Here is a 17,636-nt window from a genome sequence, read left to right on the forward strand (position 1 = left end):
ATCAGAACATTTTGGAGAAATTGAAACTGGGTGGTCAAAAGCATTAAACCTTGGCTCAGTACTACTGGGTTTTGTTCCCAGAGTTTTCACAAATGTTCATCTGACAGGAGGAAAGTTTACAGGAAGAGGTAATGCTCAAAATTTAAAGTAATTCTAAAGTCTTATCATTGCCTGTGTTGAATTAATTAGACAGCTGGGTGGTGGGGAGGAGAAAGACCATGTAAGACAGCGGGAACTGTTCATAAGCAGAGAGTACTGGATGTTCATTCCTAGGCTTTGAAAAATGTTGTAGTTTTCCTGACCATTAGAATGTGTCTTACTGGAGACTGGATTTCCCTCTTTCTTGACTGTGTGATTTCTTTCTAGGCCATAATGCATTTTCTTTTTTATTTCATTTGCATAGTTCCTGCAAAATGTTATGACTTCTCTTTGGCTTGTGGCATGGTACGAAGTCTGTTGGTGCACAGAAAACTTAGTTTTGACGTTACAGTTAAGACTGGATGGTGTGGCAAAAAACTTGTTTGCATTCTGATGGGGTAGAAACAGATGAAACTGAATTAGTAGTTTGAGATACATTTTTTTTGAGAGTTCATTTGGTTTTTTTCAAGCATAGATTATAATGCAACGATTCCAGAACAGGATGAGAGATAAAAAACTTCCAGCTTTGTAGATGGTATTGGGGGAAAATTCTCACCTATCATCCTTAGACAAGTCCTCATTTATAAGCCTGTTATAATCAGGTGCATATTGGGAAGACATACATTTGTTCTTCAAAGCCAGCTGCATGCCTGCTTGGGTTGGACCATGCCTTTTAGGTTGCTTTCACATAGGTTTTGGTATTGTGAAAGATGTGGTTTGAGCCATAGATTATCTGTTTGTTAGTCAATACAAAGTTAATATAGTTAATGTATTTCACAGACAGCTTGATCGTGTTTGCTGGATTAATCAATGTTTTAACCATGAATTCAGACTGACAGTCCAGATTGTAGATGGTGCCATGTCTGTAGGTAATTACTCAGATTATCAGCAGGTGGACCATCAAGTCATTCAGTACTGTAGGGAAAGCTTGGGTAGCCCCACCTTTGCTTGTGGATTAGCAGGTGTCACTTCAGAGTTACAGATAAGACCAGTGGCAGTACAATTGTCAGTCTTCATTCTTGCAGGCATCTTGTGCTGGAAGTCAGTGAACATACTTGGAAAAAAACTTTCTGAACTGTAAGTGGTTTATTTGGTCTGCTAACCTTGCCATAGTGTTTGTGTCTGTACGTTGGTGCGAATGATTTACAGGAGAGCTCTAGAACTTAATTATTGTTTAAAAGCATTTTTAAATTCCTTGAGGCAAAGTGCCATGAAAATACAAAGTGCTATCTATTAATTGCCTCATCAGACTTTAGAGAATGCCACAGTAATTGCATATTTAATAGTCTTTCAGTAGTTACTGTGGTGCAACAGCTCAGCAATTCCATTGTAAGTGAACACTTCCACCAGTTTCTTTCAGTGTACAGTTGCAGCATCAGGAGAAGACAAGGTGGAACAACCCTGTGAATTTTGCATGCTTTTGTATTAGAAACATGAACGCTAAACATTCATCCTGATGAGCCAAAGGATGACGTATCTTTAAAGTTATTCCAGGAACAGAGTCCAAGCACTGGCTTTGTAATGAAACGTGGCATTTACCATGCTTTGCTGCTCTGATTATCAGCCACTTTGGAAATCTGCCCTGCAATGATGGAGCAGTTCTAATCTCTTTAGAAATCAGGAAAAAGAAAACAACCTAATTTTATTTTAAGGGATAGTAAATTATTTTAATAAAGCAGCTTAACACCTGGAATTAGGATTTCAGTGGGGATTGGTCTGGCCTGCTCCTTTTGTGCAAATAAAGAAGGGAGTGATGTTTGTGTTCAGTATTCTTCTAGAAATCCCCCAGCAGAAGTCTGGTATGAGAGGGGACTCGAGAGAAAAAAAGGATGAAAGAAAATAAATGTCTGTAAACACTATCCCTGATTTAAAAGGACTGATCACGATTCTAATGCTGTACAATTCTGACTGCAGAGTTACTAGAAAAGAAAGAGTTTATTAGATGCCTAGAGGAGTACAGACAAGATGATCACAACAGGAATATGTGCTTTACTACTGGAATGAGAAGGGTGCTTTTTTTGGCTCTGAACATGTCATGGAATATTCAAAACACCTGTTTCATGCATAATAATGCATTGTGTCATTTCATGATAACATGACTAACAGCTAAACTCAAATATTTAAAACTAACTTCAGCACATAAGCTTAAGAGATAAGCATATAAATAGGTCAGTGTACACATAATTTCAGAACATCCATGGGAAATAGCAAGGGACGTACATCACAATAAGAATTTTTAGAAGTACACTTAGGTACACAGCTTTAAGGTGTGTCCCTACTAGTTAGCGGTATTTTACAGCTAAACTGAAAATACTTACATTTACCCCAACCTCACTGCAGTGATTGTTTCTCACTGTTTTTTTACTTTTAGAATTAATATTGCAGCATGTGAGTACATTGCAATATGATCAATACCTTCTTTTAGAGTGCAAGCCTTTGTTTATGTTCCTTGATTTAGATCTATTCTGATCCTAAAATAACTACGAGTGCTACACTCAGCAATTTGATGCCCTAGGGATTTTCCAGAGTACTTTAGAGACATTTCCTAAGACAAACACATTTCTTCATTTCTGGCTTACAGAGACAACATCACCTGTTTATCTCTGAATATTGTAGGATGACATACAGCATTGTGGCTACAGGGTTTAATTCTTATTTCTGTGTTCTGTGTTTGCTGTTCTAAGTAAGCAACTAAAAACTAAAATGGTACTTTGTACGGTGGAATTAATAGCTCTTCCATGGTATGTTAATTACACCAATTGCAGATGTCACTCTAATAGCAGCTCCTACTGGTTTTAAAGCTGTAAGTCTTATATAATTCCTCTTCTAATATTAATTCTGCTCAATGGCACATGTAAAGTATAGACATATTAACTGGTCTAAAGATCAGTTTAATCTCTTTAAGCAACAAGTAGTGTGGACACCAAGTAGAGATAACCTTCATCTGACCTTCCACACCATTCTCAGGGAACAGGTAGTGCTAAATAGCTTACAAAAAAAGAAAAAAATAAATCATGCCATTTCCCAGCTTTCAAACTGCTGGAGAGCCAGAGCAAACCACCAGAGATGGGACATGATGTTACCTAGCTCAGGCCCTGAAGTTTCTGAGAAGTAGCAAGAAAACTTTTCTAGGTCAGTCTCAGTTTCTGGATTTACTGCTGTTGTCACGGATGGAGTGATGAACTTCACTCGCAAGAGAGAAGCGACAGTATGTTTTATTGATAGAAGAGTGTGAGTTAACAAAGTTCAATGGTAAATGTGCCAGTGGTGTAACAAGATTCGACGGCAAGGTACACTTGAGTATTTACTGCAGAGTAAATTGGCAGACAGAACGGTCAGGGAGACCCTCCCGCTGAGGCACGAGGTTCAGAAAGGGACTCACTTGTGTTCTAAACTCCTCAGAGGGGTTTTTATGTGCCGCTGGATCTAGACTGAGTCCTGGACTTGGTCAGCAGTTTATGTCTAGAGGATTATATATGCGCAACCAATCCTTTATGTCACTTAGCTAAGGTTTCAAAATTCCAGCGCTCTTATTCCCAAATCACTTACTGAATATCTGACATGATAAGGATCCTCTCAGCCTCAAGGAGTAACCTTGAGAGGCATCCCTGCTCCAGGGGAGATCCTGGTGTGCAGCCTGCTGCCGTGCAGGAGAGCTCAGCGGGCTCTGGGCTGTCCACGGTTTATGGAGCGAGATGACTGACTTGTATTTGCACACTAGCTGTGTTTCAGCTGGCACACGCTCAGCTAGCACTCAGGGGTTGAGCAAGATTCTCAGCCCTTAGCTGTTGTGTTGTTACCCGTCTCCCCAGAGCCCAGCTGAAGCGGGGTCAGCAGTCAGGACTGCCCTCGGGGTGGGTGGTGCAGTCAGATCCCTGCTCTGTCCCTACAGGGCTGCAGAGGCAAAGATGAGGCAAAAAAGTACGGAAGCAGAACCAGGGGTATCAGACTGGAGCCACTGTCCGTGCAGGACTATGTAGTTACAGAGTGAAGGCTGAGTTATTTTCTCCAAGGGAAGGGATTTGCAAGGAAAGGAGGTGGTAAAGGCAGCCCCTGATGAGAAAAATAGCAATGTCTGCACTCCTTGGAGAAATCTCTGACATTCCTTTTAAAACCCTGCTCTCCTAAATCCTGTCAGAGATTGGGATGACTTTATTCAGAATCTGAGACAAGTGTGTTTTGGTCATTAAATTCAGAGACAGGTTAATGTCAAAGCATAAACCGTGAGACTGCACAGTGCCGGGGCAGCAACCTGTTTGTCATGGCCATGGCTGAAAGTGTAGGTGGGAGGAAGAGATGTGAAATTGGTTTCTCTAAAAGAATACTCCTTTCCAGACTACAGAAAATATAATTCATGATAGGAACCTCAGTGCCTTAACTTGTTTAAAGGCTACATTTTTGGTTGGGTTTTTGGGTGGATTTTGGGTTGGGGTTTTTTGGGGGAAGGAAAGGTAAAGGGTGGCTTAGATATGACATCTTTTCTGCAGGGGAATTGAGCTGTTGTGATTGCCTCTGTACAGCAGCTAAAGCACTTTCAGTATATTTGTGTTGTGCATTCTGAATGGGAAAAAACCCCAACATTGATTTGTCAAAACACTATCAAGGGTCAGGAAAGTTCATGTCCTGAGCTATTTTACTGGTCTTATTTAAAATCACTTGCTATTATCCAAATAAGTATTTCTCCTCTGTTCAAGCTACTACATTTACCTAATGTCTGAGAGAAGCAGCGTGATGAATAATTGTGATACCTGGAGTCTCACTGCCAGCACTTACCAGAAGACAGAATTGTTCTCTGTCCCTGCTCTCTGTGCTGTTTCCCAGAGCAGACCCAGCCTTCTCCTGAGGTTTCCTGCTGATACTGAAGCAGTGGAAACTCACTTATTCATAAAATGCCCCAAACCTGTCTCAGTGCTTTCATCCCTGGCTGTTTTGAAACTATCTGAAGGAGTCTGAGCAAAAAATGCTGTAGTTAGCTGAATATGAATCTGCTGAGTGAACCTAGTGCTTAAACACTTTTATCATTTTCTCCAGTGAATGCAGTCTTTGTATCGGTGCTTGCAGGTTGCCATTCTGTTGCATACATCTGCTTTATCGTACACAGAATCAGAATGCCTTGTTATGTTGGATTGGGGGTTTTAGTGTGTGTTGTCCATCCCATCCCTTCCCATCCCTGTTTCTTTCCTGGTATGCTCACTGTTTCTAAATGATTTGCAAGTTTAAAATAGCAGTAGCTTTACAACACTTAGATAGAGGTTTAGAGGCTAGTTTAGTCTAAAGGATTGATGAAATTGGGAAAATTAAGACAGAAGGAGAGCAAAGAGATATGTATTGGTTAAAGCTATTAAGCAGAGGGTGGGTGGAAGTTACACCACTTAGGGTCAGCTTCAAAATCTAGTTTCATCCCCTACTTTAAATAGTAGCCATTCCTTTGTGTAGTAAAAAGATCTTCCCTTGGTTTTGGCAAAGTAATTCAGGATCCCAAGATGTTTCTGTAGTCCTACAGCAAAGCATTTTATGTAGAATGTAGAATGAAAAATGTGCAGTAGAAAAATCAACATGCAATCAAGATGTAGATTCACAAGGGAGACCCTTTTCCTACAGATTCTTCTCAGCCACAGAAAATGAGAGCTCCAATACTCAGAAAGTACCTAGGGCTCATTAACACACACTGCTAAGCTTTATACTATGCAAAAATAAATTATTGCTTTATTGACACACCCTAGATTATGCAACTGCACCTTAATGGAAATAAAATAGAGCATATGATTTTCAGTGTTGCCATTAGCAACAGTTCTGTTATTAATTTCAGCCTACATTCACCTCCTGGAACAACTGCTTCATTGGAAGAAAACCCTATGGGACAGGTAATGCGCAAGGTTGTTAATGCAAAGTGGATCGGTGCTTTTGGCATACAAAACTTCTTTTTGCATCCCATCCTAGTAATTTTTAACAGAATCAGGAATTATAATTCCTGTAATTCCCTTAACATGCTTTTCAGCTAGCATCTGTGCAGTCACCAACCTGAAATTGTAGCTTTAACATGTATTTCCATATTATCTGGGAAATACGAACAATATCCACATTTTGGGAAAATTCTCAGCCTGATTATCTAACAGACAGTTTTTTCTTTGCAAAAATGAATACAAAATTGCTAAGTATCCAATTCTCAAAAACTTCCCTGTGCAGCACAGCAGTTAATCCAGGACTGTCTGAAGTGCTGGGTTACTTGCTGTCCTGAAATGGGACCTGTTCAGACAGTAACAGTTCAGGATTCGATATAAATACTCATCTTCCCTTCCATTTTTTTCAATTGCACCCCAACAGTATTTTTCTATCTATCTTAGCCCTGAAACTGTGCTTTTGTAATTGAGTGGATATTAAAAGCCTGGAAAATTCCACAAGACTTTCATATTTGGTCACCTGAGAAACACAGATTTTATATTCCCTGAAATGTCATTAATGATTTTTTTTTTTGAAGAAAAGAAATAAGGCTTTTTATTTAAAGGCATGGCTATTTGTACAGGGAAATGGTGAATTTGTATGTACTGTGATTAAATAATGAATTCTATTCAGGCATGTTTTGTATAGTTTACAATATGTGTGGTTTTCTCAGCTGTCATAAACATAGAGAAGTCAAAGTAAAATGGGCAAACACAATCCTGGTATAATTCCACTGAGATGTTTTTTTGCTATTGCTTAAAGTAACCCCAAATCTGTGCTACTGGCTTTTAGTGTGATCTGCCTGAATCTAAGTCAGTCATGGAATTAAACAGAATTTAGTTGTCAAATGGTAGAAATAAGTCTTTGTCTTTAATTATGGGCTTTTTTTTCTTCCAAAGTAATTTATGACTGAAAGCTTAACTGTTTCAAGAATACCCTTTTAAGTGGAAAAAACAGCTTCTACATGTTCTTTCATAAAAAAAAATAAAAAATCTCTGCGTGTTAAAAAGAACTGCATCTCAGCACTGAGGCTTAGGGCGACTTCAACTCCTTTAGCTGCACTCACAGGAAAGTAGATGTGTTGCATGATGTATTACCAGCTCACGACAGCAGCCTAGCAAGGAAGGTTTTGTAATGGCCATGTTAATAGCTATGGGAAAATTCTGACATGCTCCACACAAACAAGAAATCCTCAGAATTAAAGCAGGCTGATTCTCACGGAGTTACTAAAATATACCCATTTAGTATGCATTGCAGGGGATCGCATTCAGTTACTATAAAACAAATGTGTATATTTATGTGAAGATGAACTCCAGAGCAAATAAAGCTGTATGTAGCTGCTCTTATCCCGGAAATATCACCACAGAGCAGACAACACCTTCCCTTTTCTTTTAAAGTTTTTTACAAACTTCAGTAATGTGCCTATGTCAGTGTCCCGTTGTTACTCAGATAGATACATCTGTAAAACTGAGGTAGGCAAGATAGCTACAAATTCTATTAACTTGGAGAAAACATGCCATATTTCAACTAATACCCATGGAAGTCTGTAATGTGTTAAGCATTAATTAACTAGGTATTTTGTGTTAGTTAATACTTTAAAGACAAGATCGGTCTTTATTTATCTCTCAACCTGGACAGAAAGTGTGCATTTGTATTGGGGTAAAATTCTACTTTTTTCTTTTTCTCTGGTTTTGTAATGTACCCTCTGGCATATCTATTGCTGCAGTGGAATTCTTCATAAATTAGTATCATGCAATTCAGCTTCTATTGAAAGCTATGCTATTGAGTCATAAAAATCCTAGAACATCAAAGGAGGTACATTCACTCATAACTTAAGTAGAATTTTACATACACTTAAAATTACAGTCACTTCCCCTTTACATGATAACATCTTTCTAGCATGAAGTGCTTGTTAGATAAAAAAATCATAGTCCAGAGCTCAGAACTCCTCCAGCAAGTAGCCTAATCATGAGTCTTGCATTCTGGCCACAGGATTGAGGCCTTTTTCCAGGCTGTGGTAGTTTCATCAGTAGACTAGATCGCAGTGTCACCTAGCTAGTCTTTTGCTCATCAGCAAAGACAGTTGCAAGATAGTTGTAAACATTAACCCCTTGATAGAAAATTGTATCTATATAAATATATAAATACTAGTAGAGCGTTATAGTGAATGCTGCCACCGTCCCTAGTTTACAAGGAAGATGTCTGCTTTCAGAAGGGATCCTCATGCTGTCAGTCCCAAGTAAACGTGTCCTTTTAGCAGTGAGAGAGGTACCTAAGCCCACGAGAGGAATAGCTATAGCATCTTCTTGACTTTGGTGCCAAGTCCTCAGTCTTCCCTGTAGACTACCTGGCTGCTACAAGCGTGCAAGCAGGTGTTTATATCTTCTCTTAAATGCTTCCTCCTAATACTGCTCTGTAACAAGACATCTAACTATACAGCATATGTAGCAACAAGGAGCCAAAATTTGAGGGTTTGACAACTTCTGTTAGCCTGAAACTATTTTCAAGAACGGAAGAAGTGTTAGGGATACTGAACACATGCTTTTCACATCCTGAATTGATCTTTGTGTGTCTGCATAGGGTGGAAGTGGAGTACGGTCTATTTATACTAATCATAGAAGACACATTGTCTTTTAAGAGCACCCAACGATCCCTCCAAAGCACTACGTCGTTCTCACCTTCATAGCATTTGATTCCCCACAGAAGACATACTGTATAACATTCTTACCTTACCTCGTTTTCCTTTAATAACAAATTATTTTTTGAGGGAAAGCATGGCCCTGCAGCGGAGGTGATGTCCTAAAACTCAGATATGTAGGTTTGTTTCCAGAAGACATTGGATTCATCATCTGTGAATTGAGGATAATGTTGCTTTTTCTGCTTTCTAAGAATCTTGTGAAAATGAGTCCACTGTGGATAGAAAAGCATTCAGATACTATGGGGATGAGTGTTGTGGAAGGAATTAAATGTTCTCTGTTCTAAAACAATTGAGTGAATGCCAAGCAGCGGTAGTGTGAAATGAGTGAAATTAAGCTCTGGCTCAAAACAGGTGTTTTCCATTCCCACAGTTCATTGAATCTGACTCTGATTTTGATGTCAGTTAATACACTGTCAATTGTTTAGCTGAACCGAATCAAATCATTATTTCGAAGTGCTAAGTGATCTGCACAGTAACATTTTCTAATGTTATTTGGCACATGTGAGGTAAAAATAGTAATAAAAATTACTCATAAAAATAACTTCCAGTACAGAAAAGATACTAATCACATTGGTTACCAGAAAGCAGCAGGAGCACGTGAAGTAGTTTGCATGGCTTTCCAGATCCTACTAATTTCTCTTTTATTCATAAGTATTCAGATGATACTTAAACTTTTTGCTGAAAGCTTTCATTTCTTTTTAATGGATGTTACCGTTTAAACAAGTGGTTTTAAATCCCCTTGGCTGAGAGAGACGTTGAATCAAATTCTATCTTTGGTGCTGCTTTTCTGAGCTGTGTCCCACTTTCTGTTCCTGAAGATGAGGAAATGTTTTAAATCTTTTGTAAAGTGCACAGCTGTACGATCTAATTTAGCAGTGGTTTCATACCACGAGGTTCTATTTGTTGCCATTTAATGACTTTATTCTGCATGCACATTCATTTGTACATTGCAGGAACATATGGATGTAAAGTAAATCTTTAATTGTTACCAACTTCAGAATGTCAGTGAGGCTGTCTGTATCAGAATGATATTATCAACTGCTTAAAATCATACTATTAGGAATTTTTGGAGAACAGTACTTTCACTGCTCTTGATTCAACCACCCCACCCCACCCCAGCTTGAAAAACAAATGTAGAAGTGGTTCTGGAGAGAAGGATAATTGTTTGCTATTTTTGCATGTTTTAATTTAGGCTGCGATCCAAGAATTACTGAAGTCAATCTAGAGATTGCCTATCTGTACTGCATTGCCATGGTAGTGATGTGCCCGAAAGAAGCTGAGCAAAAACTCAATTGCAAATTCCCCAAGTATCAGTTCTGAGGTTTGTACTCAAGAAGGAAACTCCCTTAAATGCAAAAAGGAAAGAGGGTAGCAACTTCTGTAGAACTGTAGAACGGTTTGGGTTGGAACGGACCTTAAAGACCATGTTTCTCCAATCCCCCTGCCATGGGCAGGGACACCTTTCCTCCTGTATATCTCTGCCTCTCTAACAACTGACAGGTAGTACCAAATTCTCTCCTTCACAACTTCCACATCATAACATGGGCTTGATAATTTTCTTCCCTTATATTATTATTTTTTTCCTCTGGTTGTTGGAAGAGGTGCATTTCGGACATTACCTAAAGGATTTTCAGCATCTTCAAGCAAGAGCATTGGTGCCCTTCCCTTCAACTTGCTTGACATTGTTAATGTTTTGGCACTCCACCATTCTGCAAACGATCTAGTTTTGTTTTTCAAACTCTTAACAGTTTCATTACTTGGGAATGATTTTTTCCCAGCCAAATACATACATGATGACAAGGCAACTTGAAACATACACCAGTGAAACATCCTAGCTCTTTTTTGCCATAGTTTGATGTTTGTTTACTTGAAAAATCAAAGCAAAACTCTGGCAATATAAGAGGAGAGGAAGATGGGTACAAATGTAATACAGCAAGCCCTAAGAAAATGTTAACTAAAATTCATAAAAATTATATGATGTTTTATGCCTCTACTGTAAAGTCTGTGCAATTGGGTTATTCAAGGCAGTTGGGTTATATCAACTAGTTACATATTATTAATTTGTGGGTTTCTCTTCAGGCATTTCATATCCTCTCAGTTTCCTCCATCTGCCAATAAATTATTGCTAAAGAGATTGCCCAGCAAATCCAAGCACTGTATCTTTTCTGCAGATTGCTTTCTACCTACAAATTGTTCACAAGGCTGTGGAACTTGTGTGGTGGACAACTACTGTTTGCCTGCCTGTTTGAGTTTATCAGGTTCCCCTAGAAATGGGAAGGTCGGCTGGAGAGGCTGGAGGCAGGGGAAGGTCACGGCTTTCCTGGAGGAGCGCCCTGAGCCTGCTCCCGGCTGGAGAGCTGCAGGCTGGTGGCACCAGGAGTGGAGCTGGGTTCCCTGGGCTGGTGCAAAGCCTAGCAGCCAGACCTCACGTGGCAACAGCCTCACAGCCCCGGGAGGCGGCAGGCAGGATGTCCTCTGTTGTTTTCCAGGAGTTCATCTTCTTGGCATAAGCACATGTCCAAGGAATACTCTTTAGTGTACAAAACACCTGCTCAGGTATCTGTCTATCAGTGCGTATAGAAGTAAATATGCACTGGCATTAATAACAGTGTAGGTGTTACATTTTTTTATATTTTTTTTAAATCAGAAATATTACAAATCTGCATGATAGAGATGACTGCATAATTACAATATCAGTCTGGAATAACAATGATTTAATTCAATTTGCAATGTAATTTTCAAGGAGATCGTGGTACCAAAAATGTGTATTTTCATTCCAGGCCCAACAGAACGCTGAATTCTGAATATTTTGATTTTTTTTTTTTTACTGTTTAGGAAGTGGCTGTGAATTCTGCTCTTGCATCTGAATTTTCATCTCCCTTAAAAATTCAGGGATTTCTGAATGCACCATGCTGTGTTCCTCATTTCCTTCCCTCTGCACCTACTACTAAGCTATTAATCATAGTTCATCCACTGTTAGTATGCATTTTTAATTTGAATAGCATGTTAAAATGCTTTCAGACATGAGTGATTTGGGTGTTACTGACATAATTACTGTCTTGTATTAGATAAGCAGTGTATTGTTTTAATAAATGTAATGATCTATGCTTATAACAGACTTTCCTTGGGATGTACAATACACAGTTAATTTTGAATGCAAATGTGTTCTCAAGGCAAGTAAATGAAGATATGCCTGGCTGGAAAGTCTTAAGATTTTGAAACAAGGAAAATTAAAAAAATAAGGCAAATTTCACTGATAGAGAAAGACAAGTAATGTCTTTTAGCTTCAGACTTTTTAACTTCATTCATTTAGTCTGTTTCCTTTTAAATCACTTTGAGGGGAAAGCTGTCTCTTCCTCTTTAGAAGGCATGGAGGTAAGAAGGTGGTTGCTGTAGGTGACCCTGGGTGTGATGCATCGCTCCTGCATGGAGTGTCTCTCCGCTGGGTTCCCCAGCCCAGCAGGGAGGCTGGGAGAGGGTTGTGCCGGTGGCTGCGCTCCCAAGGCCTGCCCCGGTGCACCCACCTGCTGGCATAGCTCTGCTGCGTGCTGTTTGATTGCTCCCTTTCATCATCACATTCTCTTTATTCCAACTATATTAGTAGTATGGGATTTTGATTAAATCCTTTCATACTTACTTGCCTTTATAGAGTCAGACTTTCAGCTATCTTAGCTCAGGGCATTTAATGTATTACAGGCTTCGGGCAAGTATCTGTATTTATAAAAAGGATTTTCAAGAAATGGCTTATCCATCCACTCAGGTTGAGGGAGAGGTCATGTCACATACGTATTCCTCCTGTGTTACAGAGAGGGCCCATCAGCTCTGTAATGACCTTGCTTTGGTAAAAAGAGGGAGTCAGAAAATATTAAGAGTGGTAGGAAAAAAAAAAAACCACCAGTGAAAGTTGTTTTCTTTAAACTGGGCTCTGTATGGTCTAGAGCTAGTCTGGGGTATCAGAGCTGTTGCCATCAAGCAGGAAATGGCACTATTATCACTAAACTGAAAGGTCAGCTCTGTTGGAAGTGCCAATTACTGGTAATGTATGAGGTGGGTTTCTTAGTCTAATTGGGAAATATTTTAAAAGACTGTAGAAATCATGTGAGTTGTGGACTTTGTGTTCCTCTAGGTGAATTACTGGGGTGGATTCCTAAGGGAGATGGGGAAAATGCTTCTAAAAAACCCTGTGATAGATGTCTTTTGGGCTTCAGAGCCTTGTTAACAATCTCCTGCCTTTGTCCTGGGTTTATTGTACCAACATAAAGTTCAAAAGTGCTGATGCAGGAATTCCTACAGACTTTAGGAAATAATCATTGTACAATGCTTTGCCACACTGTGGGCTTCCACAGGTGACTGCTACGTTTCACCCTATCATTTTCAGGTGTGTAAAAGGAGAGCAAAGAGAAAGTGCTATCAATGGCTCTACCTGGAGGAGATTGCAGTGCATCCACCATGGACTCTTTGCATCCTTACATATATAAGGATAATAAATAATATATTATACATGCTCTCAGGGTGTGTTAGATTGCATAGAGCAGCAGCCTCTAGTTTCGGTCTGCCTCTTGACCCATAGATCTGTAGCATATTTAAGAGCAATTTTTCTGTCCTTGCATTTTTTAACCTGGTATATTCCTCTGACCACAAGGATTGTCAGAAAGTCACAAAATTGACAGCCCAAGATACACTTTTTGCCAATAAACTACTATGTATGGACTAACAGCCCAGGATAAAGCACAGTTATCTTTCTGTGATAGTGTTACCAGAACAAACTCAGTTTGTTCATGTTGTTTTGGGATATTTCCCCGATGCAAAAGTCCTCCTTATTTATACAGGTCATCACTGCACCACTCTGAAAGCTTTCCTTTCAGCTCATGATGCAAAAACACCATGGTCTGCGAACTGCTGTTGGTGTTTTAAGCTCACTTCAGTTCCTGCAGAAGACAAAGCAACAGTGCCCAAGGTCTGGCTGCTTTTGCCTCCTGCATTCATAGAGGCTTCTTGATGAACCCTGTGCAGCTGAGGACACAAGGTGCCCAGATAAAAGGGACAAAGCATATTTCTCGTAGTCAGAATTTTGAGGCATAGTTTGGTCTAGTGCCTCTTACTTTTTTGCTATAAATCATATCAGTCTCACTGTAAAATTGTCCCAATCACTTTCTTGTTTTGTCTCTTTCCACAGAGCGATGAGGTTTTAACAGTCATCAAGGCAAAAGCACAGTGGCCTGCCTGGCAACCTCTGAATGTGTAAGTAAGTAGGGAACAGTATGTCTTAGTAGCCTTGTGTGGAGGGTTGGCTAATAGACCGCTCTAAACTAGTCTCATATAAACATTCACTCTTGTAAAGATATAATCTAAAAATATTTCAGTAGATGACTTTTTCATCTTCTTTTTTGTGGTTCCCCACCCAACAACAACTGGTTCTCTCTTTCTTTCCACTTTAGCACCTCTTCATTTTTTACCTGCTTTGGTTCACTAACTGTTACAAGGGAAGGATTATCCCATGGAGTTTGTGCCTTCATTGAACAGTGATGCTTATTCAATGCTTGCTCAAATACGTGTTGTACTATTCTATATGTAGTATTTTTTATATCCTGTGTCACACACCATAACAACACACTGTATCAATACAGCAAATCCTCAATCCACCAACAAAAAACTCTTAAAAGACTAATTCTTTAAAATGTTTGTTTGAAACACTCTGTGATAGCATCATGATCCTGATGGTAGTATAACCACGGTTGTTTTACCAAGTGAGACATCAAACTAGCATCCCAGGGCCCTAACTCTGGGTTCTCTGGCATTCAGCAGAAAGAGGACAAAACTTTCTTTCAGGATACTCTTAAATATACTGGTTGCCTTTTGAAGGGGGTGGGAGGGTGTTGGGGTGTGGTTCCTGCATAACTTAGCTTGGCCCAAAGTTCATACTGAGTGTCCAAGCCCAAATGACAGACTTACAAGAAGTGAGCAGAGATGAGAACCTAGTATAAGGGGTCATCCCATTAACTGGCAATTAGTTTCCTGCAAGATTTTAGGCACCAGGTAGTTGCTTCCTCTGTAAAACTATCAGGGAAGCAGCTAGGGGAACATGGTGTCTGGTTTTGTCATCTGTATGTCAGAAAGTATGTGAAAATTTGGAGGTTTAGTCAGAAAAAAGCTGCAAAAGAGTTCAGTTTTCAGAAAACATCCCCTACTGTAAGAGGCTTAGAAACTCTTAAGCAGCTTAGGACTTAAGCTATTCAGTTTATCCCCTCCCCCCTGGAAAAAAAAAAATAAAAAGGTTAGGAGGTGAGCACAGCTTAAATAGTGAAAAGATTTCTGATAGCTGATCCCTCTTTAATCTAGAAAAAAAAACCCACCTATGAAATCCTTCGTGGCATGGAAGCTAAGGAAATTAGTGACAAGGAAATTCTCACTAAAGGTATGGGAAAGGGCTTTTAACAGTGTGACTAACCTTCAGAGCAGCTTATCTGAACATAAGATGGATTTTCCATCACTTCAATATATTTTAACCCCAAGGCAGAGATGTAGGCTGTGCACAGGAACTGTGGCTTAGGCTTTTTTTGGCTGGTGTTATGCAAGTGGTCAGTCAAGGTGACAGTAATGGCATTCTTTATTTATGGCCTTATTCCCCTGAAGTTTTCAGTATTTGGATTTGGTAATGTTTGGCATGTAGTGGCTGTGGAGAGCATTTTTTCCTTGCTGCCTTCTTACATTCACTGCAAATTAACACTTTAAAATGGAAACGTTTGTCCACTTCTTTGTTCTATTAATGGGGAGGTCTCTGACTGAAACAAACCATTTATTTTTTCATTCCAACTTTGGTTACTTTCCTAAAACAACATTTATGTATGATGTTTCTATAGCAAAGAGAACAAAACTACTAGGAATTGACTGCTCTGGGTACTTGGAACGTTTAGGTATTGACAGGAGAGAAGGTTTGTACTTTGTTCACAGAAAGATGGAGAGAGGATCTCCTGCTCCAGAGTCTTAATCAGTCATCTTTCAAATAAACTGAATGTATTATATAACAAAAATCAAAGCTAATTAAAGTATGTTGCCCCTGGTCATACTAGCTAGTTTTAACATAGCACTGAGAAACTCCACAAAAAAAGTTGAGTGAACAATTTCAGATATTTTTTAGGCATAATCCTTCACAGATGTGCCAGCAAATACTTCTGCAATATCCTTCAGGTGTTCTTCCAGTCAGTTCTTACCTTTCCTATATGGCAATTCTCACCTTTCAGCAACATCAAAAGGATTAAATCTTAGGATTTGTGTTTTCAAATGTTGTGCAAGAGTTCCCTAAAAAATGTTACTTCACTTTACAAGTAGCATTAGCATTTTGGCTTTTTAAATGATTTTTTATCATATTTTGCCATGATGCTCTTCCTTTTGATTCCATTTAAAAATATGATCTAAGCTTCCAAAGGAGACACAGTTTTCAATAGCCATTAACTTCTGGTGTTAATTTCCCATTTGCTGCTATGGATGGTCCTTCCTGGAATTTAGATGAGGGTTGTGCAAGTATTGTATGACTCCTTCAGGATAAACATTTGGTCTCTTATTATGCATAACACAGCAATCAAGAATTGACTAGAAGTCATGAATAACCTTCTTTTGCGTAACTTAGATATCTGACGTATAATACGGTGTGATAGTGGTGCCAAAATGGCATTACAATGTGTTGTGATAAGCACAGCTAAAAAAACCTTCCTGAATGTGTTTTACAGCAATGGCATAATACTAGTCAAGCAATTTACAGAGACCTAAAGCGTCACAAGTCGGCAAATGCAGCCTGCTCGCACTTCAGAGATTACCTCCCAACTCCATACAGTGATTTTTACTGCTAACCCTATCCAAGTTACAGCAACTGCACTTAAAATCAGCAGGAGGAGAAGAACAGCTACCTCCAAAACTTGTGAGGGGGCTGTAAGGGTATTGATCTGTGTACCTGCTGGTGTGGAGAATGCAGGATGAGACCCCACGGACACCAGGCTGCCAGCCCAGGGGAACGAGGTACCTGAGAGTAGTGACCCATGGCTCGTGGGGCTGGAGTGCAGGGACGTTCACAGAGGTGGTGGCAGACACCACCATGGAGGGGAGACTTACGGGTTTGCATCTTGCTCATTGCAGGCATCAGCTTCTTTTTAGGGGAAACCTGGGAGAAAAGAAACCAGATGGGAGCAGCTGCTGAGGCTCAGCACAGCGCTGGGCATCAGCCCCGCTGCCCACTCCAGGTAATCACCAGCCAGCCAGGATGGGCACCGTGCCCACCCTGGGGCTGCTGGGTCGTCTCCCGTCTTTCCAAAACAGCAAGGGAGACTGCGGCATCTCCTCTCCTTACAGAGGCTGTAGCGAGGCAAGCCGCTCATTCTTACCCACATCTTGAGCAGCTGGGGAGTCCTTGCATTGCCACTCTGCTCACCTGTCATAACACGTGGGAGGGTGGTCTTGGCTGGGCACCTCTCACAGATTCATCACGGAGTTAAATGGCTTTTCTTCTACTCTGTCGATGCTGGTCAATGAGGCTGTGACTCCTGAGGCCAGTCGTACCTCATTAAGTAATGTCTCAAGCACTGTATAGGCTGAGGGCACGAAGTGTCTAAATCTGGCGGTGATGCCGAAAGCCTTTGGTTCGTGACACCAGAGGTAAGAAGGGAGATATAACCGGGAGCTTCTCTTCTGCTCAGGGAGAAGAAAATAGAGACTTCTCAGTGCAGATCCAGTGGGTACAAAGTGCCTCCCCAGGGAAAGTTCTTTGGCTTCAGACATGAGTTCAGACACAAGAAGTTACAGTAGGGACTGAGACAAATTGCCAGCCCTAAGCGTGGAAGGGTGCAATGACACTGAGTAATTTTCTGAA

At 40.0% G+C, this 17,636-nt stretch overlaps 1 protein-coding gene across 1 annotated transcript in view; it reads left to right on the forward strand.

Moving 5' to 3' along the window:
• The window catches only part of SPON1 (spondin 1), a 199,899-nt gene that overhangs the window by 150,885 nt on the left and 31,378 nt on the right, over positions 1–17,636 (forward strand). Inside the window, exon 7 of the mRNA XM_080405852.1 lies at positions 13,953–14,017. Coding sequence (XP_080261978.1) covers positions 13,953–14,017 — 65 coding nt within the window. The remainder of the gene's footprint in view (positions 1–13,952; positions 14,018–17,636) is intronic.

Source organism: Falco punctatus, assembly GCF_963210335.1.
Source record: "Falco punctatus genome assembly, chromosome: 10".
In the NCBI taxonomy this organism is placed as follows: Eukaryota; Metazoa; Chordata; class Aves; order Falconiformes; family Falconidae; genus Falco; species Falco punctatus.